Source organism: Dipodomys ordii, unplaced genomic scaffold, assembly GCF_000151885.1.
Source record: "Dipodomys ordii isolate 6190 unplaced genomic scaffold, Dord_2.0 Scaffold97, whole genome shotgun sequence".
Taxonomy (NCBI): Eukaryota; Metazoa; Chordata; class Mammalia; order Rodentia; family Heteromyidae; genus Dipodomys; species Dipodomys ordii.
The window spans coordinates 7833315-7845774 of record NW_012267313.1 but is presented as its reverse complement, the minus strand read 5'-3'; the positions used below and the strand labels follow the sequence as shown (position 1 = coordinate 7845774).

At 38.5% G+C, this 12460-nt stretch overlaps 1 protein-coding gene across 1 annotated transcript in view; it reads right to left on the bottom strand.

Moving 5' to 3' along the window:
- Myb (v-myb avian myeloblastosis viral oncogene homolog) overlaps window positions 1-12460 on the bottom strand; it is a 34317-nt gene that overhangs the window by 2761 nt on the left and 19096 nt on the right. Inside the window, exons 12-14 of the mRNA XM_013026911.1 lie at window positions 12071-12196; window positions 11141-11251; window positions 9879-9986 (exon numbers count right to left, since the gene is read on the bottom strand). Of these exons, the coding sequence (XP_012882365.1) occupies window positions 9879-9986; window positions 11141-11251; window positions 12071-12196 (345 nt within the window). The remainder of the gene's footprint in view (window positions 1-9878; window positions 9987-11140; window positions 11252-12070; window positions 12197-12460) is intronic.

Sequence of the window (12460 nt, the reverse complement as noted above, 5' to 3'; positions counted from 1 at the left end):
AGGTGGAAAAGCAAGAGTCTCATACAGGAAGAGGAAGAGCAGGAAAGAGTCAAGAAGCAGCAATTTATATATTGCCAGTGGGGAGGACTGAGGAGGAGAGAAACACTGACACAGTGATGCTATAGCAACATTTAACATGGCCCTCCTGAGCACTGTGTATGCTCTAAGAGTTTTCACGGGCCTCATTCCATTTAACTCTCACACAAGACACCCCCCAGCATAGGTATTGGTACACTGTGTAGCCTGTGGAAAAGACAATTTAAAAGGAGGAGAGAATTGGGGCAATGCACTCATGGTCACCTGGGTAAGAACTGATGGAGCAAGAATCTGAACTCAGGTACGATACATGAGTCAACAATTCTAATGAGGGCAAAGTGTTGCCTTTAGTAGACTTTTTGTCAAGAACCACACAAGCAGCTCAATAGGAATTCAAGGGAAATTCACCAGGAAATTCTTGTGATTCAGAGAAGGATCATAGGCTTGTAGATGGAAGGAAGGGACTGGGAGAGAATGAGGGAACAGAAGACACTGTACCAACGGAAATGGACTCATTACCTGACTTATGTGATTGTAATCCCTCTGTATGTCACCTCTATAATAACAATGAAGTAATTTTTTAAAAAGGTCTGATAATTTTTAAGAGCATTATAGTTGCAAGGTGGTGAGGTCTCCTTGCCTCATGGCTGGAACACAGTTCCAGTGACATAAGCTTTTAGTGCCATGTTCTGACTTTCCTAGGATGCAAACCGAGTTTCTTAGCTTGAGCTATCTCCCCACTCCTCACCAATGTAAGTGGTAAAGTCAAGTATGGTTTACTCTAAAAGCTCAGGAGCTTAATGTGTAGCTCAATATACCACATGGCAAATGGCTTAGCCTACTCTTTTCCTAGGAACATTGTAACAGAGAAATGGCAAGACAAACAGGACAGCTAGATACTCTGGGTGACTACTGACAGTAGGTCCTATTTAATATTTTCTTAAACAAAATCACCATGGTGAATATAGCATTCTTTGAAATAGTTCTGAATAACTACTGCCCTAGACTCAAACATGTGGACTCAATATGCATCTGTCTGTGGCATGATTCTGTACATTCAATTTTAGCTTTCTTCATTGCTTTGATGTTGTTGCTTAAATTTTGGGCACAAAACTGAAACACTAAATTGGTGGTTAAAAAATTAAGATTTAGCTGGGTGCTGGTTGCTCATGCCTGTAATCTTAACTACTCAGGAGGCTGAGATCTGAGGATTGAGGTTCAAAGTCAGCCTGGGCAGGAAATGGTGCTGTAGCTCAAGTGGTAGGGTGCTAGCCTTGAGCTGAAGAGCTGAGGGACAGTGCCCAAGCCCAGAGTTCAAGCCCCACAACCGACCAAAAAATATTAAGATTTAGTATGATCTTTTTTGTTTTTCATAGGAAGACCTCTCATATTCATGGAGCTAATACTGTGAAAATGGTCATACTGCCATTTTCTGCAGGTTCTGTGATCTACAGGTTCAATACAATTCCTATCCATGTCCCAATGTCCTTCATCACAGAAATAGAACAATCAATCCAAAAGTTCATATGAAGTGTAAAAGACTCTACACAGCAAAAGAAATCCTGAGCAAATAGAACGGGTACTACAATACCAGACTTCAAATTATACCACAGAGCCGACACAAAAACAGACATGAGGTCTAGTTAAAATGATATTTGTCCAGTTATAAAACGGGTGAATCCTTTTTTAGAAAGTTACTTTGCCAATATTTATTTTTATCTTTTCAATTCCTGAGCTAGTCTTTGTAGTCATTGTAGAAAACTATGATGCATGCTAACTACTATTTCAGAGGGAAGAATTCAGTATGGTGTGTCATCTACCTCAAAATGCTACACAGTGCTGAGAAATGATTATTAGATGAATATAGGCCAAGGTATGGGTCCTAAAGAGCATATGTCAAATCTGAATCTCCTAATATACAAAAACCTTGTATGCAGATTTAAAATATGCATAGAGAAAACATATATCTTGAAAAGAAGTAGAAGGGGAAAAGGGAATAAGAGTGAGACTAGAAATAGATGTAAGCAACAAGAAATAAGGGATTACTTCTATTTACTCTGATTAAGAATTTTTCAGCCAGGTGTCAGCTACTTGGAGGATCTTGAATTATAGCTAGTCCTAGCTAAGACAGAGAGAGCTATTTGAAAAACAAATACAAGCTAAAGGCCAAATTGCATGGTTCAAGTGATAGAGCACTTGTGTAGCATGCATAAGGTCCTTGGTTCAGTTCCTAGTACACACACACACACACACACACACACACACACACACACGTAAATAAGTATACACACTACCTAGCTGGGATTCAACTAATAAGTTTCCTAAATAGGTAAATTAAGTATCTTAATAAAATACTAGATTCATATGCCTCCTAATGAGAGTCAAGTTCTAATCTCTTGAACACAGCATTTAGGTTGACATAGAATTTCCCAAGTCTGTTCAGGAGAATGTCAGACTAAGTATTAGCAACTTCACCTACTTGCCGCTTCAATGTGATTGCGACTTTGATACATCACCTGATTCATCATTGATTCATACTTGACTTTTCTTCAAGACCAGTTATTTATGACGCAGGGACCATATATTTTTCATTATTATGTTGGGAGAACTTTTCAGGCAATCCGCATCTTTTAAGACACAGGAAAATTTACAAAGCGATCACTCAAAATGACTTACATGTTCAAATGCCTCAGCATATAAACCTGGAATGTCAGTAGCTAGGGTTAGGCCAGGCAGGACAGCTTGAAACATCTAATTCTCCCAGGAATAACAAACGCTGGGATGAAGCAGCTAATGTGTGCCAGAATGAAAAGGCCAGACAGTGTGCTCCAAAGCTCTCCCTTTCAATGGGAGAGCAAAAGCCAGAACACTGTACAAACAATGTAACAAACATACCCATGGCCTGAACATAAACACAAAGCAGGATCAAATGCTCAGGTACTTGGGTCAAAAGAGAACTGTTTCCTTTTTTTCTCCTCTGTTCTTGGAACCAAGAGCCCTATGCCAACTTTTCAAACAGACAGAAGAGCTCTATTGAATGCCTTTGAATTAAAAACGACTGTCATCCAAATTTTGTATATCCTCCTTGGTCCCTCTCCTTAAATTTTAGTTTCATGTACACTGAGGAATTAATAAGCATTGTGGATTTCTGTGCATACATTCTTGTTAGATTACAATGCCTCGGTGCTGTCGCTGACATGTGATTCTGGCCTAATTCATGTCACTGCTGATAATTCTGTCCACACATCCTCCTGGTGCTATCCAGAGTCACTGCATTTATCCTATAATACACTTTTCATTGCTCCTGCGCACATGTGAAGTATAACTGTCAAAGTTTTAACTGAGATATCTGGTTAAAACCTTCTGAATAAATACTCAGATTCTTTTGTAGAAAATAGAAGAAATGAGACAAGTCTATGTATTCAGGTAGTTTTCTGTCAGTATCAGACTATCCTCACATTTTCATTTTGAATCTAAATAGATATTGGTTTTTTTAAATCATACTGAACAACAAGTGCTTTTATTAAATTCAAATAGCAACTTGCATAGTATCTGCGGAGGAGCAAATCTGTGTTCTGCAATGCAAAGACTTAATAAGAAATGTGCATACATCTAAAAGATATGTTGTAAAACCAAAGGAAAGATGGTGAGATGGTGTAAGTTTTTATTTTGTTTTCTTTAAAAATAATAAAGCAGAAATGAACTGTGTTGAAAAGAACGAGAAACAAGAATCATCTCATTATCCCTTTTTAACTTGTCTGAAGAAAATAATTGCATTGGATGAAAATTCTAAAAGGCAAAATTTCTTCTCAGAGGGACATCTTTTGAAAGGATATATCTTAGGTGGGCTGGGCACCAGTGGCTCACAGCTGTAATCCTAGCTACTCAGGAGGCTAAGATCTGAGGATCGTGGCTCAAAGCCAGTCCAGGCAGGAAAGTCTATGAGACTCTTAGTTGCCATTAAAAACTACCAAAAAAGAAAAAATACCCAAACCCAGAAGTGGAGCTGTATCTCAAGGAGTACAGACCTAGTCATGAGCAGAAAAGCTCAGGGACCATGTCCAAGCCCAGAGTTGAAGTCCCAGGATTGGCAAAACAAAACAAAACAAAACAAATCTTATATGTAAGTTGTATCATAAAGGTAAAAGATGAACTAGAGTAGAAATGTTATTGTTAGGTTAATGGACACCAAGCTTCTTTGCTGGTAAACACTGTTCTATGTTCCCCCAGATCAATTAAATGTCTCCAACATCAGGGTTGTTAATATTTTTTCAGATAAAAGAACCTTAAAAGTCAGGATAGAAAAGATATAGATGGATTCTGGAGGTTCTCCCATCTACTCATTCCTTACTTCCCAAGCCTAAATGAACAATTGTCCATGCAAATGGACCAATCCCAAAAATACAGTTTGTTTCAAATGTCTGCACAGTCTTTGATCTTGCACATTTATACACTTCCCAATAGTTTGTATCACATAGCCTAACGGGCCACAGTTTGGAAGAATATCTCTGATTGCCAGCAGGTTGGATCCCGACCGTGAAGACTGAGACAAATGCTGAATTGTTCTAAAGCAATTTAGCTTTTGCTGATCTCTCCAAGAAAGATTCGAGCTCAGTGTGTATTCTATGTGTAAGCAAACAAAACAAATGAAAAAAAAAACCCATGTCCTATAATCTCTGGGGCAGGATACCTGACCCTCAGCTGAACAGAGCTCTCTGCCTCATTTAGGCTTTCCTTGTTCAACCCCAAAGCTGCACACAGAAAACTTACTTGATGTATAACATTGATTGAAAGCAGGTCAATAGAAGTATTACTGACAGCTACATGAAGTTTTGCCAGGGTAAGTGGAAAAAAGTGAGTGTGCAGACATCCAGGAGACCAGGTCAGCAACAGCACACTGTATCAACAGATGTTCAGAACAATCTCTATCCCATGGAGACTGTTTCCATGCACACACAAACAGTAGAAAAATAGAGAAAACTAGGAAATCCGTTCTTTCATCTTCACAGTACCTATGTTTTCTGAATTGGTTGAATTACCTAGCTCTTTTAGTGACCCACTGACATTGTTCTGCAAAACTAGAACAGGGAATATAGTATGCTACAGGAAATAACACATCATAGTGTGTTATTGAGGGCTCTTTGTCCTGTCATTTTAAGGACAGAGAGTTGAATAGTCTTTGCCTAATAACAAATACCACTGGCACACATATGCCCAGTGCTGCCATCTTGAAAACACAAGTATATCCATTTGACCATCTCAGCAACCTTATGTAATAGCCCACAGTTCCCAGTTAACAGACAAGAACCATTTCATTAATTTTGTCACTTATTGAATTAAAGTCATACAAGTAGTAGAAAATAGTTGAGTCTAGACCAGAACCTTGTTTCTGTTACCAAGTGAGTTCATTACCTTGTCAGCTATACTTATACAAAAAGGTTTGCCTTATTGTTTTGGAAATATAAAGCTTCATAAACAAATGACATAAAGATAGGAGCAATCTAAATTACAGAGTCAAAAGCTAAGAAGAAGAATATCAACTGCAAGTTAATACTTATATTGAAATTTTATTTTATGTTTTGTGAATATGTTTCAGTAATAATGACTTGAGAAATTTACTTAGACTCATTGTGTTTTTTTTTAAAAAGTTAAACTATGACAAGCCAAGTCAGGAAATTAAAATTTAAGGCTGTCATTCTGTGGTTAGGAAAAAAAAGGGGAAAGTGAGTGGGTAAGAAGCATATAAACACATCTTTTACCCTTGAGTTTTAAATAGGAATAAGAGGAAATTATAACTTAAGAGAAAAATACATAAGTTGAGATGGTTTATAACTTAAGTAATGTTTGGGATCTATCAGTCAAAATGTCTACCTGAAGAAATGTTAATTAGCATAATGTATTTAATTCAACACAGAAAGCAAATTAAAAGTATACTGAGGAAAACAGGTAATTCTCCACCCTCCCCTTCTCTCCCCCCCCCCCCGCCATGCTCTCAGGAGAGCGCTCTGTGTATGGACTGCTTTGCTGTCTCTCAGGGTAATTTCTGAATGGTAGAGTCCAAGTAGCTGTGCATAATGAATCCATCTTTCCTGATCCAAGCAGCAACCTCTCTAGGCTGAGCATTCTCATTACTTCTTTGTAGTCATTTTAGGTACTCTTAAGCCCTATAGTCAAATCATTTAGTAAATGCTAAGATGTTCAATAATATTGCCTGTGAGAAATCTGCCTAATTGGGTCAGATTGAGTTACCAATGGACATACATGAAATAGCATTGTTTTAAGCAAGCAAAATTATCAAACTGTGTAGGAACACAGACCCATATCCTTGTTTTGCTTTCTGCAGTTTCAGTTACCCAAGGCCAATCATGGTCTGAAAACATGAAATGGAAAATTCAGGAAATGAACCATTCAAAAGTTTTAAATATGATTCTAGGGTATGGTTAGTTATTATTAATTTATTACTGTGCTTAATTTAGAAATTAAACTTTCTCCCATATATATATATATATGAAAGAGCATATGCATAAGGATCCGTACCATCCACAACTCATTGATACAAAAGAAAGCACAAGTTAACATAAAGCTATTATTTAATTTTGAATTTCAAAGATAAGCAATATTCTTACTAAATAAAAAATGTGTTAATACAGTTCTATACTAATTTCTTTCTTAATTTAGTAGCATACCTAATATGTGGTATCCTAGCACTGGGTGGTTCATGCTAGAAATCCTAGCTACCCATGGGGTTGAGCATCCATGTTAGAGGCTAGACAGAGCAGAAAAGTCCATGAGACTCTTACTCAAGTTAACCTCCTAAAACCAGATGTGGACTTGTGGTTCAAATGACAGAGTACCAGCCTTGAATAAAAAAGCTAAATGACAGCGCCCAAGCTTTGAGTTTAAGCCCCAGTATATTCTCTCTCTTTCTTTCGTTCTCTCTCTCTCTCAACTTTTTCTTTTATTGTGCTAGCATAATGGTTTGAACTCAGGGCCTTCCATTCTCACTCAGCTTGTTTGTCAACTTTTATATACTACATATTTTATCTCTGAGTGAGTGGTTTTACCTACACACTGTTTGGTTAATTTAAAAGTTATTAGGAAACTGTGCACTTGTGGCTCATCCCTGTAATCCTAGCTACTCAGGAGGCTAAAATCTGAGGATCATGGTTCAAAGCCAGCTTTGGCAGTAAAGTCTCCATGAGACTCTTATCTCCAATTAACTACCCAAAAACCTGAAGTGGAACTGTGGCTCAAAGTGGTAGAGCACTAGCCTTGAGCAAAAGAGCTCAGAGACAGTACCCAGGCCCTAAGTTCACGCTCCACAACTGACAAACAATCAAAAAACAGAAAAAAGAAAAAAAAAGAAAAATTATTAGGATTCAAGTCTAGAAAAATAATCAAGTAATGATTCCCTCCCTAAATATATTTATGTTTCACCCTTTGAAATTCAGACTGTACTTCTTCTATACTATTATAACTATAGGTTGAATACTAGGCTAAAGTTACAAAGTATCCATAGAACTTAATTGAGCTTAATATGCTATTAGCATTATTCAAATTCTATGCTCTGGCTTGAAGGATGTCTGGCAGTCCCATCTTCTGGATAAAAAAAAAAATTCTATGCTCTAGGAACTGCAGGTTGAAAAATAAAATAAAATAAAATGGTTTTCCTTTCTGGATCAAGGATCAGTTATAAGTAAAATTGTGAAATGGTTGTCTCTTGCATTTACATCTTGCTAATCTGTTTTCTGTGCCTCTCTAAGGCCTGAGTAAAGATTATCCTTTCTCATCTCCTATGTCTTAGTGATGCTGAGATTCTTTTCCAGGTGGGTCTTAATTGAGCTTGACTGTCTCAGGGACTTCTGCTTGTCCACAACTACAGATGCTCCCTCTCCCACACTAGCCCACGGCCATCTTTTACCAAAGCAATTGGAAAGCTACCGGGAAATGATCTCATTTAATTAATAAGCCAATGTGCGTACATCTCTTCCTGATTTGTACTTAGTAATTTTTAAAAATGATACTGAAGCTGGGTGCCAGTGGTTTATACCTGTAATCCTAGCTACTCAGGAGGCTGAACTGAGGATCCCTGTTCTAAGATGACTCAAGCAGACAAATCTTGAGACCCTTATCTTCAATGAATCCGCAAAACAAAACAAAATAGAAGAAGAGGCTTGGCTTGCAGTGAAAAAGTCAAGTGAGGTTGTGAAGCTGAGTTTAAGCCCTAGTGTTGGCACACACACACACACACACACACACACACACACACACACACACACACAATCTAAAAATATAAATAATAGTATCACAAACACTAAAATGGGAATTTTTAAGATTCTCACAACTTGGCCTGAGAAAACATATCTCAATGGTGGGAAAGCTCTAGAAGGAGAATGAGTCAGCTCTCAAGTCCACCTGTTACAGAGCCCTTTAATTTATAGCGCCAAAAATGACTTCCTGCTACTGATCAGAATGTTTTTCTGAAACTTTCCTGTGAGTGGAACAGAGGGGCCTGCAGCCTGCTGGATGTTAGGATAGTTAATCTGGAGGTACAAAGCCACCTTGGTAATATACATTGGACTGGAGGTACAAAGCCACCTTGGTAATATACATTGGGCTCAGGAATTTGGGTTGGAATTTGTTGCATTTTATCAACACATTATATACTTCATAGTTATCTCTTTTGATATTAAAACCTGACCGAAAAATGGCCTACTAAAGATCAGCCATAACATTGACACCTACCTTCTTTATTCAGATACATTGAAAATGTTTTCTGTCTATTAATTTCCAATTTTACTTAAGATTTAACAGTTTCTGTGCTTTGATTGTTTAGTAATAGAACATAAAGAATACAAATCTGGCTGGGCGCTGGTTGTACCACCAGCTACTTAGGAGGCTGAGCTCTGGGGATCCTGGTTTGAAAATAGCTTGGGCATAAAAGTCTGTGAGACGCTTATCTCTAATAAACCAGCAAAAAGCTAGAAGTGGAGGTGTGTCTCAAGTGGTAGAGTGCCAGACTTGAGCAAAAAAGCCAACCAATAGCATGTGGCTCTGATTTCAAGCCTTAGTGCCTGCACAAAAATAAAAATAAATAAATAAATATCTAGAAAACAAATAAATATCTAGAAAAAAAAAGTGAACTGACTGGGAATGTGGCTCAGTGGTAGAACGCTTGCCTTGCATGCATGAGGCCCTGAGTTCGATTCCTCAGTACCACATAAGAAGGAGAAAAAAAAGCCAGAAGTGGTGCTGTGGCTCAAGTGGTAGAGTGTTAGCATTGAACTGAAGAGCTGAGGGACATTGCCCAGGCCCAGAGTTCAGGCCCCACTGGACCAAAAAAAAAAAAAAGGTGAACTATACAGACACATCTAACGAGGGATTAAAAGCAGAAGGAGAATGCTGAAGGCATAGCTCAAGTCATAGAACCACCTGCCTGGATTTAATTCCTAGTGCCACCAATACACAAAAGCAAGATGATGATGTAAGTGTTACATACTGTATTAGTCATTGTAAAAAAAAATGTGTCACTTCATCATGCTTGGAGGACCTGCTCTTATAAAACATTCCAGCATGTTTCACATAAGGAGCATCAAAAACTTGTAAGTTGTTTTTTAGATACAAAGAAATTGTTTAGCACTGGAGATGTAGCCCAGTGGCAGAGCACTTGCCTGGCATGCACCTATACTCTGGGTTGGATCTCCAGGAGCACACACACAAAAGAATTTTAAGGGACTACTTCTTTATGTCTGAAATAATAAAGACCACATATAGTCATGTATAATAGGTAGCAGTTTTTCAGTGGATCAAGCTTAAGTCACCAAGGTTAAAACAGTCATTACCTGCAAAGGACTCAACAGAGACCTGTTTTTAGGTACTGTGAATGCTTTGAGAACATTGTCTTCATCTTCTGATACTGGTGTCATTAAAACAGAGCTTGTAAGAATATTCTAAAGGGAAAGGAATCATTTAAAATTTAAATTAAGCTTGGATAAAATGAGAGTCAACCTCATTCTAACATTGTAGAGAGCAGAAATATTTTAAAGCTACAAATTAACAACAGCACAGTGGTGAAAATATAGCATTTAGAATCAGAGTTCTAGTCAGAGTTCTAGTCTGGTACCAGCCCTGCATAATCTTAAACAAATGGCCAATCTGCTCAGTGTCCCTGTTATTATAGTGGAAGAAAAAAATGTTATCAACTCTTCAGGGTTATTGTGAGGATTGCATGAATTAATCCATCTAAAGCCCTTAGATTAGTTCTTACCACTTAGTGCACACTGAATAAAACATTAGCAATTATTACTTGCTCTGATGCTTGAAAGATATAAAGGGAACTATTTCCAACTTCCCAATCATTAAGTGGTGGTGACCGAAGTAATGCCATACAGCTGGTCCTTGGCACCCATGGATTTGCCAACCAAAAATATTCAGAAAGAAAACTTGGCATCTGCCAAGGATGTACAGACTACTTTTCTCGCCATAATTCCCTAACCAACACAGTGTAACAGCCCTTTACCTTGTCTCAGGGGTTATAAGCATGTATATAAGTTATAAGTGTGTATGTTCTATGGAAATATCAAGACACTTCCTGTAAGGGACTTGAGCATCTTCAGAGTTTGGTACTTGAGGTGGGTCCTAAATGCCATGAATTCTTCTGTGATGGGGTGAGACAGCTGTACAAGGCTACGCCTCTACTCTATATCAAGGTTGGCTCCATGCTAGACACTTTGTAAAACCAATCACAGACAATCTAACTACAAGGAAATACTGCCTTTAGAAAACAAGTAAATTAAAAAAATGGGAAACTTGGCATTATATTTTCAAGGAAATATCCACAGAAATGGCAAGAACTTTGAAAACATTTTTTAAAATCAAAAAAAATCACCAATGGAATAGAATCTATTTCTAATACCTAAGCAAAACTCTCAACTTTATATCTCCATGAACAATCACTATTTAAAAATCATGCAGTAGAGAATAAATAGAAACCAGAGGCATTAAAGAGTTGTTGCTGCAACGATCTGAGCCTTGCCACCCATATGCAGGGTTTTGTGGGGCCCGGCTTCACAGAGCAGCTGGAGGCTCGTTTGCACACACTTACTGGGGCATCTTCCACAGGTGTCGCCTGGGTAAACAGCTGAGTGTGTAGACTGTCCCCTTCCCAGTGGTTTGAGCAGAAGAAATTGCCCACTTTATCAGTTGGCGATTCCACCTAAAAGTAGGAAGTACTTTGTCATTTCTAAGCTACATCTTCTATCAAACATTTCTTCTCAGGAGTACCTTCCTGTGTCTCAAACAGGCCACGTTACATGAAAATAAGTCCAAGAGGCATTGAACTCCACATGTTGGGAAGGTTCCTGACCAACAATTCAATTTTGGAGTTTCTTTTCTCAACCATGGACTTAAAGACACTATTATTTTTCAATGTAAATTCCAGTTTTCCATGGGATGAGAAAGTGAAGGAATACAATATTCACCATCAATGGAATTTGTGTTCCCAGGCTATGGTCACTCTTTTTGATATGTAAAAACATGAAAATTAAATATTTATCTCTTTATAACCTAGGATTTTTTAGAAGTTTGTTTGTTTGTTTTGTCCTTCATGGAGCTTGAACTCTGGGTCTGGGTGCTGTCCCTCAGCTCTTCAGCTCAACGCTAGTGCTCTACCACTTGAGCCACAGCACCACTCCTGGCTTTTTCTGCTTATGTGATGCTAAAGAATTGGACCCAGGTCCTCATGCAAGCAAGGCAAGCACTTTACCACTGAGCCACCTTCCCAGCCCAGAAGTATGATTTTTTAAAAATCCTGCTGCCCTCTTTTCTGTTTTCTGTCTAACCATGATGTCAATGTGGCTTCCCATCTGGAAACGGTGGTGACTACAGTGGAACAAGAGTTTCCGATTGAATCTTGCATAGATCTTAGACAAAAAGCTTTTACATTGTGTATCCTAGTGCTTTCACATAGTATGACAAGTTGCACAAAAGAACGAACAGGCTTTGGGGTTGTCCTTTCCAAGGATCTTGAACTTACCTCTTGTTTGATCTTCTTAAGTAAGGGTGGTCCATTCTCTGGAAATTCAGTAACAATTCCAGATTCGTCGGATTCCTGTTTGATCACATCCTGTAGATCTTCCACTAGATGAGAGGGTGTCTGAGGCTAAAGGCAAGAATGGATATTCTGTTATTAAAGGATAATTCTTTTTTTTGGGGGGGGGGTCTGGACGTGGGGCCTGAACTCTGGGCCTGGGCACTGTCCCTCAGCTCTTCAGCTCAAGGCTAGCACTCTACCACTTGAGCTACAGTGCCACTTCCGGCTTTTTTCTTTTTGCTTATGTGGTGCTGAGGAATCGAACCCACCTCAGGCATGCAAGGCAAGCGCTCTACCACTGAGCCACCTTCCCAGCCCCATAAAGGATAATTT